At 43.9% G+C, this 20,519-nt stretch overlaps 1 protein-coding gene across 3 annotated transcripts in view; it reads left to right on the top strand.

The window, feature by feature from the left end:
• The window catches only part of TDP2 (tyrosyl-DNA phosphodiesterase 2), a 36,427-nt gene continuing 15,908 nt past the window's right edge, over nucleotides 1-20,519 (top strand). Inside the window, exons 1-5 of one of the 3 annotated variants that reach the window (XM_073566134.1) lie at nucleotides 1-132; nucleotides 1,656-1,771; nucleotides 5,283-5,459; nucleotides 9,962-10,053; nucleotides 17,725-17,843. In XM_073566134.1, the coding sequence (XP_073422235.1) occupies nucleotides 127-132; nucleotides 1,656-1,771; nucleotides 5,283-5,459; nucleotides 9,962-10,053; nucleotides 17,725-17,843 (510 nt within the window). In that variant the 5' untranslated portion in view covers nucleotides 1-126. Of the gene's footprint in view, nucleotides 277-1,655; nucleotides 1,772-5,282; nucleotides 5,460-9,961; nucleotides 10,054-17,724; nucleotides 17,844-20,519 lie in introns of all 3 variants that reach the window. The other 2 variants (XM_073566135.1, XM_073566133.1) reach the window with 2 other exon arrangements.

Genomic DNA, 20,519 nt, shown 5'->3' with positions numbered 1-20,519 from the left:
TACGTGCATCTCACGATAATCCTCGCTGAGCTTTCCCAACCAATGGGATAGTGGCTCAGTGCAGCTCATACGCTGATTGGTGGACGGTGCTGGAGGCGCGCAGCTACAGTGGCTCCGGACTGTGGCATGGAGGTGCCCGGTGCTGTGGGGTTCTCCCCGGGGGATGCGGCCCTGATAACGGACAGGGAGCGCAGATGTGCCGAGTTCTCCACCGTTGTGGGCTGTGACCGGGCTGTGGCGCAGTGTTACCTGGCGGAGAATGACTGGGAGCTGGAAGTATGGCTGTGCGCTGGCTACTCCCAGTAGTGGCAGGGAGGGAGGGTTCATGTGGGGCATCCTATGTGTACGCGTATACCGCTGTGTGAGCACAGCCAGCAGCTCCTATCACTGCCCTGTGATCAGGGGCTATTGGTATCGGTCGCCTAATAAACCTCCTTTCAGGGTGGAATGAATAGTAATAAAGTCATGTTTGGCTCAGTAACCTATGCCGTGGCGCAGTACAATCTCGTGGCTGCAGATGTCTCCACCAGGTGGTGAGAAATTACAGAAGTCCCGAGTGAATAAAATTGGTAAATGTGAAGGGAGTAAAAAAAATGCCCAAAGTTCTCCCCTTACGGATGTTTTTTTTGAGATGTTAAGTGACCAAAAAACAAAAGTTCTGCAATTCTCACTCCTAGCATTTGTCCTTCTTGTTTGTTTTTTTAATAGTGAATTCACCATGTGGGCTAAATCCCGTGATAGTTCGGACCTCCCGACCCCACAGCGCACAATGTTTTTTATTGTTTTGACGCTTTTCTTATAACCTTGCTCGTTTACATCTTGTGAGGGTTATTTAATGTACAGTATATGAAACTGTTCATAAATTGTTGGACTCCTCGGAGACCCCGGGATCAGACGTTCTACGCAGTGGAACTGCCAAGGACAGATTTTACCGTCTGCTGCACGGCCTTAGTGAATAGGTAGTTTTATAGCGGAGCAAGGTTAGCTGTGCTGTGGAGAAGTCATGTCCCCCTTGAGTAGGGAAAACTCATTGGGGGCGCTTCACACTGCAGTATTGATGAAGGGATTGCTGGAGTACGATGCTCAGAATTCATTAAAGGTAACACCCCGTAATGAATTAGGTGCATTTATGGCATAAAAATTGCCAGGTTTGATGGGTGGTCATGGCCACATCCCGTCTGGCTCCAACCTGTGGTCAGAATGTTGATCTGTATATAACCCCACTCACACTCCTGATTACTGTGTACATGGCAAACTGCGAATCAGTTGTGTGGATGGGGGTTATACACAGGTTAGCTGGACTGTCTGGCAGTGATAATCTCCTGCTAATAAAACGCTAATTATATTGAAACAACATCAAGTTGCTGAGCAAGTGACATGTCCCTGGAATCAGGGTCTCTGCCCTTACATTATGCTGTTCTCAGATTACATGGCAAAAACCTGCTGACAGATTCCATTTAAGTTTTCCCAGAACTGTACTGGCTGTCAACATCGAAACATTATTAACAGATCTATGTAGATTATGTCTCATAAGAAAGATGTAAAATATATCTTTGTCATTATGTAGTCGTTTTAGAATGTGCTTTTGTTGTGTTTTTTTTTTTTTTTTTTTGTTTTTTTTTAATATAAAATATATATATTTTTTTAATTTTCAGAGAGCGATTAACTCTTACTTTGAACCAGAAGTTGAGATTCCTCCAAGGGAAGAGGCTTCAACTAATTTAAGTCCACCTACATCAGAAACCATGCCTGTAACATCGTCAGACACATGGTGAGGTTAAATGGGAGTTAAATTGCTGTATTGTACATGAAGATGTGAAGATAATTGGACAGCGTGTGCTGCCAAAGTTCTTAAAGGGAATCTGTCACCCCCTTCCCAGGGCCTATTAAAGTAAAAGCTACCTTCAGCAGCACTAAGGCTTCATGCTGTTAGGGTCGCTCTTATGTTTATTATCCCTAGGAACGGTGAAATGATGACTTTTTTTTTTATAAATTGCCTGCCATACCTCTATTGAGTCACGGAGGTATCTTTTCTCCCCCTGTCTCAACCGCCTCGCAGCCGTCCATCATCCCCCTCTTGCCTCCGTGCACCTCCTCCTCTGTTTCTTGTTACATCGCCTGCGCTCTGCAATCATTTCTCGGGCATGCACTGTGCGCGCTGCCCGTGAACTTGCATCAGGTGATGTAAGGATATCGCGCCTGCGTGTAGTGGAGGCCCCATATTCTGCCCCGCAGTGTGTTATGATGTAGTCACACTGTGGGACTGGGAATCTGGTGCCTGCGCAGTGAGGATCTCTGCGCCTGTCCCCATCTCCCTCCTCCTCTTTCCTCCACCGGAATACGTCGGCAGCGTCATAGTTCCTCACTGCGCAGGCACCAGATTCCCAGCCCCGCAGTGTGAATACATCATAACACACTGCAGGGCGGGATCTGGGGCCTCACACGCAGGTGTGATATCCTTACATCATCACCTGATGTAAGTCCCTGGGCAGCGTGCAGGGCGCCGGTGACGTAACGAGAAACAGGAGGCGGCGCACGGAGGCAAGAGGGAGATGATGGACGGCTGCGAGGCGGGTGAGACAGGGAGAAAAGATACCTCAGTGACTCAATAGAGGTATGGCGGGCAATTTATAAATGTCATTATTTCAGCGTTCTTAGGGATAATAAGCATAAGAGTCACCTTCACAGAATACAGCCTTAGTGCTGCTGAAGGTGGCTTTTTTACTTTAAAAGGCCCTGGGGGAGGGGTGACAGATTCCCTTTAAGTGGCTGGAGAACCCGCCATCTACAGTCTTCTAGGGGCACTTGGCTCTTGATTTGTGTTTGATACTTGTCCATGTAAATACTTATGTCCCCCAAAAAAAAATTGAGACAAGTATTGAAGCAGTGATACCTTTATTGGCTAAGCAGAGAAATTATATTTGCAAGCAAGCTTTCAGGGCTCAAAAGGCCCCTTCATCAGGCTAGATTACAAGTGAATAACTGAGAAGAGATGGCAACATTTAAATAGAAATTACAACAGGACATGAGGTGATACAGGCCAAGGAAATTAAATTAAGGTTTTTGTTACACATGTAAATGAGGTGGCAGTGTTCTATTAGAGATCTGAAGACCTTCTTGTGGAGGTGTGAACTGTGTCCATGTAATGAGTCATGAATCCAGGTGTAAAATTCAGTCCTGTTGTTAGAGAATGAAACATTTATAAAATTATACTCCCAAATTTTCCTTTCTCTGTCACTATTAAAATGACCTTTCAATATTAGGACTTTTAGATCTGCCAAGCTGTGTCCAGGTCTGGAGAAGTGTATTCCTACAGGTGTGTCCAGCTCACTTTTTATCTTATTTCTATGCAGATTCATCCTTGTTTGTAGTTTTTGCTTCGTTTCTCCTATGTATATCCCTGCATTGCACCTTGTACATTGTATCATGTATACAACATTGGAGGATGTACATGAAAAATAGTCCATGATCTTATAGTCTTGATTTGTGTTGGGTATGGGGACTTTATCTGTTGGTGATATGTGGGTACAGGTCTTGTATTTCTTACTGTTACAGGGGACTTTGTCTGTCCCTGATGGTGATGCGAGGGCACATCTGACAAGGATATTCCTTAGGTTGGGAGGCTGTTTGTAGGAGAGCAGTGGCAGTTCTGGGAATATTGCTTTCAGTCTGTGGTCTCTGTGGAATATGGGTTGGAGGTCAGCGCCAATTTTCCTTAAAATGTTCATGTGAGGGTTGTACGTGACCACAAGCGGCACCCTGTTGTTATCCTCCTTCTGTTTGTAATCCAGGAGGCTGCTCCTTGTAGCTCTGTGGATTTGTTCATCAATTACAAGTGGATGATATCCTTGGTGTAGGAATGTTTTTCTGAGTAATAGTAGTTGTCGTTTTCTGTCCTCGTTGTCTGAACAGATCCGAATGTACCTTAGAGCTTGACTGTAGATTGATTTTTTTTTTTTTTTTTTTTTTTGTGTGTGTGTGTGTCTCGGATGAAAGCTGTTCCATCTCAGGTATGCCGGACGTCCTGTGGGTTTATGGTAAATAGTCGTTTGTACGGTATTGTCTTTGATGTGTATAGTTGTGTCTAGAAAATGGATTTGGGATTTTGAAAAGTTGATGGTGAGCTTGATGGTTGGGTGGAACTTGTTGGAAGTTTTTGTGGAAGGTAGGCAGGTCCTCCTTTGAGCCTTTCCAGATTATTAGTAGGTCATCAATGTAGCAGAAGTATGATAGTGCAGGATGCCAAAAAGTCTTGTTCTAGTTTAGCCATAAACAGGTTAGCATACTGTGGTGATATTTTGCTTCCCATGGTGCTTCCCATGCACTGTTGGTATATATTGTTTCCAAAGGAAAAATAGTTATGGTGGAGCACAAACCAGATGAATTGTAAGGCTGGTTCCGTGGCCAGATTGTGTTTGTTTTTTTTTGTTTTTTTTTGTTTTTTTTTTTTTTTTTTAGGAAATATTTGCATGCAGCAATCCCATCTCTGTGAGGAATGTTGGCGTATAGGGACTCTATATCCATGGTGGCCAATATTGTCTCCTCTGGAAGTGGACCTAGTGCTGACAATTTGCAGAGAATGTCTGTGGTGTCCTGGATGTAGCTGGGTGTTTGCCTCACCAAGGGTTTCAAAATGTTCTCCAGCCAGCCAGAGATATTCTCAGTTAATGTCCCAATACCAGAGATGATGGGTCTCCCTGGATTACCTTCTTTGTGTATTTTAGGTAACATGTAGACGGTACCTATTTGGGGGTTGTCTGGTATTAGGTCCAGTAGGGAGGATGACATAGAGTCAAACCCATAGATGATCTTTGTTAATTCTTCTTTGCATACTTGTCCATGAAAATTTTTGCTGAGCACAACTAAGAATTGGCCATTAATTGAAATATTGTAGCTAGGTCACATTCAAATGTCTGTGTTTCACATGCGTGTTCTTTCACATACGTGTTCTCTTTTTATTTACAGATGCAATACATAACGATTATATTTTATGGGGCTTTTCATGTCTATTTTCTTGTAGGCCAATTAATCTACAAATTGTTCTTACTTGTACATTTATACACCTATTAAACCAATGGCTCTGTGGGAAAATGTATACCCCATGGATGTCATCAGAGTACCTTTTCCTTTTTGCATTAATGAAAAAGTCCTTTGTTCTTCCTAAGGAGAAAAAAATTGAATTCTGAATGAGGCCTTATTTTTCTTTTACATCCAACGCTACACTTGTTAGAGTAGGTGCTCAGAGTGCCATTAATAGTGATGGTTTTGGATTTCTTATCTAGCATTGACTTGACAGAAGACGCACCAGTTGTCATAAAGCAGGCACCTGTCATAGAAGGTCCCAAAACTCTGAACCAAGAAGACGAGAGCCACATTACTCTCCTTACCTGGAATGTTGATGGAATTGACCAGTCCAACCTTCAAGAGCGAGCTCGGGGAGTGTGTTCTTATTTGGCTTTGTAAGTCTATTATGTCGGTATTTTTGTTCTGATCATCCCTAATTTAGAGTTTGGATAAATAATATGAATAGCAGATGAGACCTTACGTAGTAGATTTTTTTGCCAGGCGTGATGTGGGCAAACTTCACGTCACTAAGGTTGGTGTACAGATGTCTTACAAAGCTGTTGAGTTTAATCAGGAGACATGAGGCCAGTACGGACATCATGACTCATATTTGGACTGTGGATGTGATGTGTGAATCCGGCCTAATAGCACAAGTTTTGATGAATAGTAAAATAAGAATTTATTACTGATCACTAAAGTTTTGCCCTGGTACTCCGCCAGCATGAATATCTTATAGATGCAATGTGATGTCACAGGATAGAGATTAAATGTGACATTTTGTTGTAGTAGGCTCGAAATGCAGGAAAATAGAATAAAAATAAACTTGAAAGCGAGAAGCCGTGTGTCCTCTACCACCCTAGTTTCTGCACTAGACCTAATAATGTATAAGTTTTATCTTGAGGGTCCCTATAAACCTATTGTTTAACCCCTTAACCCCCAAGGGTGGTTTGCACGTTCATGACCGGGCCAATTTTTACAATTCTGACCACTGTACCTTTATGAGGTAATAACTCTGGAATGCTTCCATGGATCCTGGTGATTCTGACATTTTCTCGTGACATATTGTACTTCATGCTAGTGGTAAAATTTCATTCATATAACTTGCGTTTATTTGTGAAAAAAACGGAAATTTGGCGAAAATTTTGAAATTTTTCCTACTTTGAATTTTTATGCCCCTAAATCACTGAGATACGGCACACAAAAAACTTAATAAGTAACATTTCCCACATGTTTACTTTGCGTCAGCACAATTTTGGAACCCAAACATTTTTTTTTTTAGGAAGATATAAGGGTTAAACGTTGACCAGCGAGTTCTCATTTTTGCAACACCATTTTATTTTTACGTACCACATCACATTTGAAGCCACTTTGAGGGGTCTATATGATAGAAAATACCCAAAAGTGACACCATTCTAAAAACTGCACCCCCTTAGGCTGTGTGCACACGCTGCGGATTAGGTGCGGATTTTGTAAAATCCGCAGGTGAAACCGCAGGTCAAAAGACCTGCGGATTGCTCTGCGGTTTTGTCCTGCGGTTTTTCATCTCCTCAATAGAGGAGATGGCAAACCGCAGGAGAATCCGCAGAAAGAATTGACATGTCAATTCTTTCTGCGGATTGAAAACCGCAGATAATCCGCGCGGAAAATTCCGCACCGTCTGCACTGCGGTTTTTGATTCCCATAGGGAATCATGGTACTGTACACCGCAGCAAAAACTGCTGCGGGTCCGCAGCGGCCAAAACCGCTGCGGAACCGCAGCAAAATCCGCAGCATGTGCACACAGCCTTAAGGTGCTCAAAACCACATTCAAGAAGTTTTATTAACCCTTCAGGTGCTTCACAGGAATTTTTTTAATATTTTTAAAAAAAAAATGAACATTTAACTTTTTTTCACAAAAAAATACTTCAGGTTCAATTTTTTTTTATTTTACCAAGGGTAGCAGGAGAAGTTGGACTGCAAAAGTTATTGTGCAGTTTGTCCTGAGTACGCTGATATGTGAGGGGGGGAACCACTGTTTCGGCACATGGCAGAGCTCAGAAGGGAAGGAATGCTGTCTAATTTTTCCAATGCAAAATTGGCTACAATTCAGATCGGACGCCATGTCACGTTTGGAGAGCCCCTGTTGTACCTAAACAGTGGAAACCCCCCACAAGTGACCCCATTTTGGAAACTAGACAACCCCCCCCCCCCCCCCCAGGGAACTTATCTAGATATGTGGTGAGAACTTTGAACCAACAAGGGCTTCACAGAAGTATATAATGTACAGCGGTATAATTAAAAAATCATTTTTGTGGAAAAATATGATCTTTTCACCCCCAATTTTTATTTTCCCGAGGGTAACAGGACCCTAAAAGTTACTGTGCAACTTGTCCTGAGTACGCTGATACCCCATATGTGGGTGTAAATGACTATTTGGGCGAATGGCAAAGCTCAGAAGGGAAGCAGCGCCATTTGACTTTTTTGGCTGGAATTGAGACCGGACACCATGCCGTGTTTGGAAAACCCCTGATGTACCAAAACACTGGAAACCCCCCACAAATGACACCATTTTGGAAACTAGACCCCCCAAGGATCTTATCTAGATGTGTGGTGAGCACTTTGAACCCCCCAGTGCTTCACAGAAGTTTATAACGCCCGGGCGTGAAAATAAAAAAATCGTATTTTTTCCACAAACATGATCTTTTAGTCCCCAATTTTTTTATTTTCCCAAGGGTACCAGGAGAAATTGGACCCCAAAAGTTGTTCTCCAATTTTTCCTGAGTACGCTGATACCCCATATGTGGGAGAAAACTACTGTATGGGCACATGTCGGGGCTCGGATGTACCTAAACAGTGGAAACTCCCCACAAGTGACACCATTTTGGAAACTAGACCCCCCACGGAACTTATCTAGATGTGTGGTGAGCACTTTGAACCCCCAAGGGCTTCACAGAAGTTTATAACGCCTGGGCGTGAAAATAAAAAAATCATCATTTTTTTTCCACAAAAATGATATTTTTGCCCCCAATTTTTTATTTTCCTAAGGGTAACAGGAGAAATTGGACCCCAAAAGTTGTTTTGCAATTTGTCCTGAGTACGCTGATACCCTATATGTGAGGGTAAAACACTGTATGGGCGCATGGCAGAGCTTGGAAGGGAACGAGCACCATTTGACTTTTTCAACGCAGAATTGGCTGGTATTGAGATCAGACGCCATGTTGCATTTGGAGAGCACCTGATGTGCCCAAACAGTGGAAACCCCCCAATTCTAACGCCAATCCTAACCCCCAACACACCCCTAACCCTAATGGGAAAATGGAAATAAATACACTTTATTTTATTATTTTTCCCTAAGGGGGTGGACGCTTTTATTGGTACCATTTTCGGGCACGTGACATCTTTTGATCACTTTTTATTCTGATTTTTGGGACGCAGAATGAACAAAAACCAGCGTTTCATGAATTTCTTTTGGGGGTGCGTTTACACCGTTCCGCGTGCGGTAAAATTGATAATGCGGTTTTATTCTTCAGGTCAGTACGGTTACAGCGATACCTCATTTAGGTCGTTTTTTTATGTTTTGACGCTTTTATGCAATGAAAACCATTTTATATAAAAAATAATTATTTTTTGCATCGCTTTATTCTGCGAGCTATAACTTTTTTTTATTTTTTCACTGATGACACTGTATGGCGGCTCGTTTTTTGCGGGACAAGATGATGTTTTCAGCGGTACCATGGATATTTATATGCGTTTTTTTGATCGCGCGTTATTGCACTTTTTGTTCGGCGGTATGATGATAAATCATTTTTTGCTTTGTTTTTTATTTTTTAAGGGGTTCGCTAAAGGGGTTAACTAATGGGACAGTTTTATAGGGCGGGGCGTTACGGACGCAGCGATACCAAATGTGTACTGTTGTTGTGTTTTGTTTTTTGTTTTTTTGTTTTTTTTTCCAAAAAATGAATTTATTAGGGAATATTTTTTTTTTTTTTTTTTTTTTTTTTAATTTAGCGATTTTCTTTTTTACTTTATTGCATTGTCCCAGGTGGGACATCACTGTCCTGTGACAGATCGCTGCTGTGTCACATCACAGATCACTGTGACAGATCAGCGATGTGTCACAGGCACTACACAAGGCTTCCTCCTTGCCTGCGCTTTGCAGGCATGAGGAAGCCAGCTCCCCGCAGGCCCCCGAAGGTCCCCGTCACCATCTTGGATTCGGGGACGTGCAGGGATGGAGCCCCCTGCAGCAGCGCTGCACATTGCGCTGCTGTAGGGGGCTCAGGGAAGCGGGGAGGGAGCCCCCTCCCTGCCGATGTTTCCCTTTAACCCCCGGTACACCGCGATCGTGTTTGATCGCGGTGTGCAAGGGGTTAAATGTGTCGGGGCGGTCCGTGTCCGCCCCTGACACATTGTGCTGGGTGTCAGCTGTGATAATCAGCTGTCACCCGGCCGCGATCAGTGGCGCTCACCACGTGGACACTGCTGATCGCTGTGACGTACTATCCCGTCCCTGGGTATTAAGTCCCAGGGCACATGGACAGGATAGTACGTCACATGACAGAAAGGGGTTAAATAAGGTGTGGTTTGTTTTTTTTTATATACAGTTTATAGACTTTCATCAGTCTCAGAATCATCACAGAAGGGTCAGAGTCAGTGTACTGCTGCTAATGTCTGTCACTGCTGAATAGAACAGGGAGTAGAAGTCTAATATTAGGCCTAGTGGCCATGAAAAATCACAAGATGTCGCTTTTTTATTCTTTAATATAAATAGTGAGTTGTGGTTTTTTTTTTTTGTTTTTTTTTTTTTTTTAAATACATTTAACATAAAAGCTTGATTTAAACAATAGATAATTTTCTGATGACACATAATGTGGGTTAGTTTATCGGTAATTTGTTCTTACTATCTGTGCTACTGCAGGTACAGTCCTGACATTGTGTTCTTGCAAGAGGTTATTCCACCCTATTACGAATATCTGAAGAAAAGAGCTGTCAGCTACACAATCATTGCAGGTAGATATTCTAACAACTCATTTTTAGCTTCATTTATCTGGTGTCTGTAGAAAGTTGTTTTTTTTTTTTTTTGTTTTGTTTTTTTTTCTCCCAAATTCTTTCTCTGGTTATGGCATCATCTTAGAAATACACCAGTCCTGTATGACATGCACAGTGCAGTAGGGTGTGTAATTGTCATGGTATATAAATATCATGCATTGTTACAGTTGCGATCAGGGAATAACTGTATAATGTTTGGCTTCTGCCTTATCTAGGCCTCAGCAGAACAATAAGATCCTTATTAAGGGGACACGCAACATTAAATATCCCAGCAATTCCTCCCTCAATTTTCTAAATTTCACTGATCTTATTTTGTCCCAAATTACAGCTAAAACCGAGAAATTGAGAAATATGTAAATAAATATTTTCCATTGTCTCCAGAGTTAAGCCATGCTCCTCCTAAGGCCTGTTTCACACTTCAGTTTTTTTACGTCAGTCCAAATCCGCCAGAGTGTGAAAAATCGGATCCGTTTTGCCACAAATGGATGTCACAGGATCCATTTTTGGAGGCAAGGTTATGAAATTTAAAGGGAAAAGAGAGCAAGAGATTTTCCGCCGCCAGAGCAGAGTTTGGGGTTACATTTCTGGCAAGATAGTTCTTCCGGGCATGCTCAGTGTCAAAAAGCGGATCCGTTGCCTGATTCCGTGAAAAACCGGTTGGCAACGGATCCGCCACCCATAGGCGACTATTATAACCAATGGCAGCTAGCGGCAGATCCGTTGCTATCTGCTATTTTGACGCAGCCAGAAAAAGGTTTCATTGTCCGTCAACTCAAGTCAGCAGACGCCAGAATTATGGCGGATCCGTCAAAAAACGGATCCACTAATTCAATGGGGAAAAAAATGGGGGGGGGGGGGGGGGGGGGGGGGGAATCCGTTTTCTTTTTTTTTTTTTTTTTTTTTGCAAAGCGGCGGATTTTGACTGATGGCAACAAACGGAAATGTGAAACAGGCCTAATCCTTACTGTCCTGGATGCGGTGCCCAATGTATGCAGTAAGTCAGGAACATTGCTCACCCCAGCCCATGGTATACTTTAGTCGGCCACAAGTCAAAAACAGAACTGGCATACAAATTAACCCCTTAATGACCTGGTCCATTTGATTAACAGTGAAGAAAGCTGTGCGAGTTCTTATATTTTTTTGCAGCACGTGCATTTTTCATTACCATCATGTTGGGGCAAATGTCCATTATTGATTAGCTTCTATTATTATTTTGGGATTGTTTTTTAAAGGGAGAAAAAAAAACAGCTTTTTTTTTTTCTTAGGGCTCATTCACACACCTGACTTTACTGGACAAGTGCTCTCTGTGGTTTTCATGGATGGGAATCATCCCCATGTTATTCTATGGGGCTGTGCTTACTCATGTCTGGGTTTTTATTTTTCCTTGGTCCGAGGACATTTTTTCTGGGACATGTCCAGTTTTGATCTAAGTGTCCGGTCAAAATTGGCATTGCAAGTCTATGGGTCTGTGTAAAACATCAGACCGCACACAGATGACATCCTAGTGCAGTCTGATGTTCATGGACTGACTTAATGGAGAAGGTGGAGAAACTTTTTTTTTTTTTTTCTCTCCACCTTGAGTAAAATTGATCCCACCAATTAAACGCTGATCAGCATAATCGGGCAGATTGTTTTCTCTCCATGCTAATAAAAAAAAATTGTCTGCCCCTGCCCTTAAACCATTTATTGTGTAGAAAGAATATCAGAGTAACATTGTTCTACGGGTTAGTATGACTCCAGTGATAACAAACACCTTCATGGGTTTTATTTATTGTATTTTTGCACTATTAAAGCATGTTTATTGAAAGAGGATTTTTGTGTCATTGCATCCTCAGGGCCATAACTCCTTTTTCCAGGACGTCCACCTGACAGCACCATGGAGGACGTCCTCCTCCTCCTTACAGGGACAGGAAGCACACGAGAGGTTAAAGGTCACGTCCCACCCCCTCTCCCTCAGTGTTTTTCCTGTCCCTGCATGGAGGGACACACGAGAAGCTTACCGGAGGGGCTCAGGGGATCGTACGGCTAGTCCAAGCCTTCCCCTGTCAAGAGGTCCCGGGGCCGAAACTCTCCAGTGGGGAGTCCCTCTGCCCCAAAGGCCAGGAGCAGGACGACGCTCCTGGAGGGAGCCGTTCCTCCCTATGGGAGGCTCTCGGCTCCAAAAACTCACCGCCACGGCAGGTGATGGTCGGCTCCCCGCAGGCGGCTGGCTGGGCGGGCACCGACGGACGACTGGCGCTGGGAGGCAGGAATGAGGCCTCCGCAGTCCGCCATAGCAGGCAAAGAGGCCGGAGTGGCAGTCCGCCGCAGACGGATGGGGGTTGGCTCCCCACGGCGGCAGGCCGGAGGAGGCCGCCATAGCCGCGCGCAGAGCAGGAAGTGGAGGAGGCGGCCTAGCGCGAGAGGCCGCGCGTCACATCCGGTGACGTCAGACGCCGGCCTTTGAATCCCGCGCGCGCTTCTGAAGCCACAGAGCGCTCGCTGCAGAAACCACACAGCGCTCGCCTCTGGGGTCCACAGCGCGCACTTCTAAGGCACAGAGCGCGCTTCTGGAGATCCAGGGAGCACGCTTCGGAGGTCCATAGCTCCCTGCGGACCGCGCCAGGATGGAAGGGGTCGCTCCAGCAGGCGGAGGGGTAAGTGCGCATAGCGCAGACCACCCTCTCCCACCCATTACCCCAACCCAGATCTGAGTAGGTGCCCCTTCTGTATTAGGAGAAGGGAGCCCCGACAGAATCCCCCTTGGGGGCGAAGGACCCGGCAAAGGCCACCTCCAAATCGGTCAGATGCCCAGTATGCAGAGTAAAGCTGCCAGACGCATATAGCAAGACCCTATGCGGACCCTGTACCTCAAGGGCCGTAGGCGAGGAACAGCCATCCCTCCTAGCCGAGATGAGATCGCTGATAAGGGAGGAAGTTCGGGCCTCTACATCCAGCCTCGCACGGCGTCAGTCCCCCAGCCCAGGGCCGAGTCGCAAACGTCCAAGGTGGAGTGAGAAGTCCGAATTCCGGGATTCGGATCAGGAAGAAGGCGAGATCCGGGGGGATAGACAAGATCAGAGCAGGAAATACCTATTCAGACTGGAGTACACGGACGAGTTGGTCCAAGCAGTCAGAAATACTATGCAGATAGTGAGGTCCCTAAACCACAGCCCAGACAGGACTTAATGTTCGGAGGACTGGTGGCCCGGAGACAGGTAGTGTTCCCTGTAAGTGAACACATCAAAACGATGGTCCAGGAGGAGTGGAAGGAGGCAGAGCGTCGACTGACACTCTCCCGAGACTTTAGAAGCAGACTGCCTTTTGATCCTGAGGAAACCCGGGCATGGGAGGAAATTCCTAAAATAGATGTCCCAGTCGCTAAAGTTACCAAAAAGACGGCTATCCCATTCGAGGACTCATCAGGTCTTCGAGACCCGATGGATAGGAAGGCAGACGTCTTATTAAAAAGAGCGTGGGAGACGTCGGCGGCTCTCATTAGGGCCAACATAGCAGCCACCTCGGTGGCCAGGTCTATGTTTTTGTGGATGGGGCAGTTGGAAGAGCACCTAACCAACAAGACCCCTAGATCAGACATCCTAGCATCCCTTCCGCTCATGAAATCGGCTACGGCATTCCTATCAGATGCGTCAGCCGAATCGGTAAGATTTGCAGCCAGAAACAGCTCCCTCTCCAACGCATGAGGGTATTCGGGCCAGCCCTAGATAACATTCTAGAGCTGGTGTCTGATAAAAAGAAGGGATTCCCGGAGGAAAAACCCAGACGACCCCAGTCCTTTCGGAGAGGCTCCTTTTCTACGAGGCAGACCGAGTTCAGGGGTCGGGCAAGGTCCAGTAGAGGCTCCTATAAGGGCTCCTTCAGCCAGACCGGAAGGGACAGAGGTCCTCCATTCACATCAACCTCTAGATCGAGGAGGCAATGACGCCATAGGTATTGGGGGGAGACTTCGCCACTTCGCAACAAACTGGTCCCGAGTCACCCACAATCAGTGGGTCCTCAGAACCATCGCGGAGGGCTACAATATAGAGCTTTATTCACCTCCCCCCGAAAGATAAATTACCCCCACTGTCGTCCTGGAGGACTCCGCAATGTGGACGGATCTACAGGACATGGTAAAATCAAAGGTCATAGTACCAGTTCCCCCGTCAGAAAGAGGGAAAGGGCACTATTCGTCCCTGTTCTCGATCACAAAACCGTCTGGCGAGGCCCGTACCATCATAAACCTGAAACCTCTAAATGCCTGGGTCAAGTACAAGAGATTCCGGTTGGAATCGGTCCGATCCGCAACCCTCCTGATAGATTGGGACGCCGTCATGTGCACCCTAGACCTAAAGAAGGCCTACTACCAGGTCCCTATCCATCCCTCATCCCAGAGACTGCTAAGGTTTGCGGTCAGTTTACCAGCCCGGACCTGCCACTTCCAGTTCCAGTGTCTTCCATTCGGGTTGGCCTCAGCTCCCAGAATCTTTACAAAGCTGGTGGGAGAAGTAGTGGCCTACCTGAGAGATCAGGGTATTGTGATCATACCCTATTTAGACGACTTCCTACTGGTGGCAAGATCCAGGGAAGCGCTCGTTCGCGACAGAAACCGAAGATCACTGCAGAAAGAGATCCTTGCGAGGTGGGACAGAAGTCAGGCGTCGCTAGACAGACCTCTAAGGCTGCCAGAACAAGTAAGAGAGTCCCTTCGGTGGTGGACACGGTCCAGAAACCTTCAGGTGGGCGTATTTTGGACAGCCTCTCCATACGTGGTAGTCACCACGGACGCCAGTGTGTGGGGTTGGGGAGCCCACATAGAAGGGAAAATCTTCCAGGGGAGATGGCCAATAGACATCAAGACCAGATCCTCCAATTTCAGAGAACTCTACGCGGTCTGGGAAGCGCTACGGCGGAACCAGTCGATACTAGAGAATCGTCATGTCCGTATACTATCCGACAATATGACGACAGTGGCATTCCTGAAGCACCAGGGAGGACCCAGACATCAACCACTACAGGACCTAGCGGGAAAAATATTCGCTTGGGCAGAAAGAACAGTCCGATCAGTGACCGCAGTACACCTAGAGGGTTCCCAGAACGAAGTAGCAGACTACTTGAGCAGACAACGGATCCTCCCGACAGAATGGGAACTGAAGGAAGAGATCTTCAACCATCTCTGTCAGCGTTGGGGGACCCCCAGTATAGATCTCTTTGCAAGCCGAAAGAATTCGAAAGTCCCCAGATTCTATTCCCTGAATCCGATGGACCACCCAGAAGGTGTGGATGCCCTGAGTCAGACCTGGGGAGAATCCCTCTCCTACGCATTCCCGCCACTGGCCCTCATACCGACAGTGCTCAGGAAAATACGCGAGGACCACGCACGAGTGATGTTGATCGCTCCATACTGGCCAAAGAGAAGCTGGTTTCCCCTTCTAGGAGCCATGGCAGTCGGAAATCCAGTCGAGCTACCCCTGTGGAAGGACATCATCCACCAGGGCCCGATCTACCATCCAAACCCAGCAAGACTTCATCTATCGGCTTGGATCCTGAGAGGGACATCCTGAAGACAAAGGGATTGTCGGACCAGGTCATATCCACCCTACTGGCCAGTAGGAAACCGGTGACATCCGCAATCTATAGAAAGATATGGAAAAGAGTCTGTCTGGCGGGTGGCAGGTCCGATCTCGTGGCAGGCACCCCTGACCTCCCTAGCATACTAAGTTTTTTGCAGGCAGGTTTTAATAAAGGCCTTAAGCCTAGCACGCTAAAGGTCCATATTTCAGCCTTATGCGCCTTCTTCGATTACCAGCTAGCGGCTCATCCCTGGGTAATAAGATTTATAAAGGCCACGCAGCGCCTGCGCCCCACGATTAGGCAGCTCACCCCGCCGTGGGATCTGGGTCTGGTACTCAGGTCCCTCTGTACAGACCACTATGCCCTAGGGGAGAAAATAACATCTCTGCCCTCACCCGTAAAACGACCTTCCTAGTAGCCATTACCACGGCCAAAAGGATAGGGGAGTTCCAGGCCCTGTAAGAACAGCGTCTTCACTCGCTGGATGTGAGGTGCGCGGTGCTAGACTATCTAGAAGCCACCGATAGCTGGCGCATTGACCCAAACTTGTTCATCCTTTTTGGGGGTAAAAATAAGGGGAAGAAAGCCTCTAAGGCGTCTATCGCGCGCTGGATTACCTCAGTAATCTCTGACGCCTACCAAGCCAAAGGCGTTAGCCCGCCAGGGTCCATAAAAGCCCACTCTACGAGGGCGGTATCAGCCTCATGGGCTGAACGGGCGGGGGCCTCGGTTGACCAAATCTGTAGAGCAGCAACCTGGGCCAATCTGAATATATTCTGCAAGCACTACAAGCTTGACGTGTTGGCTGGTCAGCAGACCGCATTCGGGAGAAAAGTTCTCCAGGCGGTAATCCCACCCTGAGGAGGTGCTTTGGTACTCTCCATGGTGCTGTCAGGTGGACGTCCTGGAAAATAGGTATTAGACCTACCGGTAATGATGTTTCCAGGAGTCCATCCTGACAGCACGGGTATTTCCCTCCCTGTTATGTTATGCTATGTTGTATTTTGATATGTCATATGCTGTAATATGATTGTTTCATTAAACTGTTACTAGCATCATCCACCTTGCGGTACTTGTTAAATCACTGAGGGAGAGGGGGTGGGACGTGACCTTTAACCTCTCGTGTGCTTCCTGTCCCTGTAAGGAGGAGGAGGACGTCCTCCATGGTGCTGTCAGGATGGACTCCTGGAAACATCATTACCGGTAGGTCTAATACCTATTATTTTTTTTTTTTTTTTTTTTTTTAAATCTCAAAGGTACCTACATGAGTCCTTGTTTGTTTGATACCATTTTGGTGTACATATTTATTGCCTATTAGTTTGTTTTCTTTTATGCTGGTAAAGAAGACAAGTGAACTTGCTTATTTATCAATTTCCTTTTTTTGTGTGGTGTTTGGTATATTTGCCAATTTAACTTTTAATCTATGGGGTAGAATAACTGTGACCATAACAAATCTGTTTATTTTTTCTTTAAAACCATTGTTTGATGGCTTGGATAATGCTTTGAAATACATAGTATTCCACAGCATTATAACCTTTCAGACTTGGAAGACCTGGAAGCAAATTTTAGTCCCCTAGCTACCGTTTAAACCCATCAGCACCCTTTGTTCACAGTGGACTACAGGCTGACAGAGGAAGAACTCTTGTAGTTACAAGTCCATATTACAGTTGGTATTATGTGCGGCATTTAAACGGTTAAACTGACATTGCTGGTAACTTCATGGTTTAAACCAAGGAGAAAAAAGGTAAGTTAGTGTTCTGCTAGCACACTATCCCTCTAATGATGGTGACAGAATGATCTTTTTTGACTACTGTAGTGACCAGTGTGACAGAAACGGCAACATTTCAAGATTTATTTAGCTAGATACTTATGAGGAAAAAAAAGCCCATATTAAAAATCTGATTTAAAATGTCTGACACACATTTTCTGCTGAGACATTAATTTTCTTGCCATAGTTATTTCTCGTATTTCATGGTATGAAATTGACTAGACTTTTGTGTAAGTTTGTAATGACTGTGTTAGGAACATTGTAAGGATATTTTGTAGTGTTGCTTTTTTATTATTTCCTAACTTTTCTAGGAAATGAAGATGGATATTTTATTGCCATCATGCTGAAAAAATCAAGAGTAAAACTCCTCAGTCAAGAAATGGTTCCATTCCCGAGTACAGTTATGATGAGAAATTTGCTGATAGCAAATGTAAGTATCTCTGTTGTAGTCTCTGTTCCTGCTAAGCTGGAAATGATGGCTAAATGTTTTATACTGTGCAGACCAGAGCTGCTGTTAGGCTTGTTATCCTTTCCAGCATAGGGTATGTTCACACACAGATTTTTGGGTTTTAAGAGATTACAATTGATAAAAAAAAAAAAAAAAAACCCAACAAAAATACCTTTGAAATACCAGTCAGCTTCCTTGACCAGTTTTAGAAAGTTACAATAAAACATCATTGAATTGGTTACCCGATATGATATTGGAAAATGGTCCTCTAAAAGGGGCCGCGCCTCCATAAAATAACGATTATCGAGCTTCTTTTTTTTTTAGAACCATTTCTGCCACCCTTCTGTTATTTCCAATGCAAATGTATGACTGCATTGACAACTGGGATTTAGCATTGCCCTTGTTAATGGGTTGTGTCCCTCCACAATGATACCTTCCAAACAGAGCTTGCAGTGTCAGTAGGACACACCCAATTGCCAATAGGGAATGAACGCTCTCAGTTGTGGGGTTTTTTTTTTTTTCCCCCTTTGTTTCTATGGGGAATAACAGAGGAAAGGCCCAATTAGAATAAAAGAAAATGATATAGAGATATCTATATAATATACTTGTCATAACCCTGAGAATTTAAAAATGTAATGTGTAGTTAATATAAATTAACTGATGCTTATAACAATATAGTATTCCAGATTTAACCCTTAAATGATTTCAATTGTGCCTTTTTACTGTAGTCTTTATTAGGGCTTATACTGAAGCACCATGTTTTTACAGCGGCACTTCATATGTTCATTCCAATCGTTAATTTACAGCCGGGGTGTAGAGGAAGGCTTTGATAGGCTTATCTGTCATCACTGTGATGGGCTCATCACAGCCTGGGAAGAAACTGGGCTGCGTTCCTATCCTCTTAAATGTAATTATGTGAGCGTAAAAGATGAGAACTGGGCCTGTAAAAATAAAATATTTTATACATTTTCTAGAATATTTTTTTTTAAATTTATAATAATAATTTACTAAACTTTACACTACTTTTTCTAACTGAGTAGGGTTAGGTTTATAAAAAATGCTTACAGTTAAAAAAAAAAAAAAGAGAGAAAAAAGTAATATTGTGACAATGTGGAATTTTATTATTACATGTAGAATATATCAATGTATTTTAGATCATGTGCGAGTCCAAACAAAAAATACACCAGCGTGATATCTATGTAATCTGAACACATAACAGAATAAATCTAAAGGCATACATTAGTAAAAATGTAATTCAGTTTAAAATTGTTACACGTTAAATTAACAAAATCTGTGTTTTTGCACTTTTTTTTTTTTTATCTTAAATAGAACTGTTTTCCTGCTTTTTAGCACCAAAAGAATGCACTGTTTCTTTTGAAGAAAAATATAATTAAGTTCATGTTGATAAATGAAAAATTGCTATATTTGCTTTGGACATTAACCTTTTCCCGACATAGCTAATATTCCATTTTTGTTTTAATTTTTAACTCCTCTTCTTTCCAAGAGCCATAACTTTTTTTTTTTTTTTTTTTTCTGTCCACATGATGGCTTTTTTCTCGAGGGGCGGTTTGTACTTTTGAATGACAACATTCATGTTATCTTAGTGTAGTGGAACGCAGGAAAAAAATCAAGTGTGGGGAATTTGCAAAAAATAACCCACAATTATGTCTTTTTTTTTTTTTTTTTTTTTTTTTTTTTTAGTCTTTATGACGTACAGTGTGTGGTAAAAATGAGCTCGCAATATGATTCCTCTTCAAAAGCACAATTATGGCAATGCCAAACTTGTCCACTTTTCTTTAAATAGTTTTGTTTGTTTTAGGGACGGAACAAAAACAAATCTCCAAGACCCGTAACATAACGTTTTAATTTTCAGCCAGTAGCACTGTGTGAGGACTTATATTTTGCAGGGTGAAACAATGGTTTTTATTGATACCATTTTGGGATACATATATTTTGTTGGCTTCTAAGGGCTCATGCAAACATCCATGCAGCTTGGTCCGAGAATGGACCGTAAGGCACAGATTGGCCACAGGTCTCCTGACTGAAGCGTGACAGCCTCATAGAAATATATGACGCTGTCATGTTTGTCAGTAGACCCACGGCCAGTATGTGCGTTGTGGTCCATATTGCACGGACGTCTGCATGAGCCCTTACAGCATTTATTTTTCAGCAACCAAATAAACACAATTTTGACGCATTTCAATATTTTTTATTTATGGTGTTTACCAATTGAGTTAATTACTATTATACTTTGGATTGAATTTTTCTGTCTGCGGTAATACTAGTGTATATTTTTAATGGGGGGAAAGTGAGTGATTTGAACTTTGTTTGTTTTTCCATATTTTTTTCTAAACTTTTAAAAAATGTTTTATTGTACTTGAGCCTCCCATTGTCTTATACCTTATTATTGATGAATGAAGTAAAAACCAGCCTTATTGAAGCCCAGCCATGTAATGGATTTTAACCCCTTAACCCCCAAGGGTGGTTTGCACGTTCATGACCGGGCCAATTTTTACAATTCTGACCACTGTCCCTTTATGAGGTAATAACTCTGAAACGCTTCCATGGATCCTGGTGATTCTGACTTTGTTTTCTCGTGACATATTGTACTTCATGATAGTGGTAAAATTTCATTCATATAACTTGCGTTTATTTGTG

Source organism: Dendrobates tinctorius, unplaced genomic scaffold (genome assembly GCF_039654945.1).
Source record: "Dendrobates tinctorius isolate UK_male_01 unplaced genomic scaffold, ASM3965494v1 ptg000004l, whole genome shotgun sequence".
In the NCBI taxonomy this organism is placed as follows: Eukaryota; Metazoa; Chordata; class Amphibia; order Anura; family Dendrobatidae; genus Dendrobates; species Dendrobates tinctorius.
The sequence above is the reverse complement of the archived record's forward strand: the minus strand, read 5'-3'. Positions and strand labels throughout refer to the sequence as shown.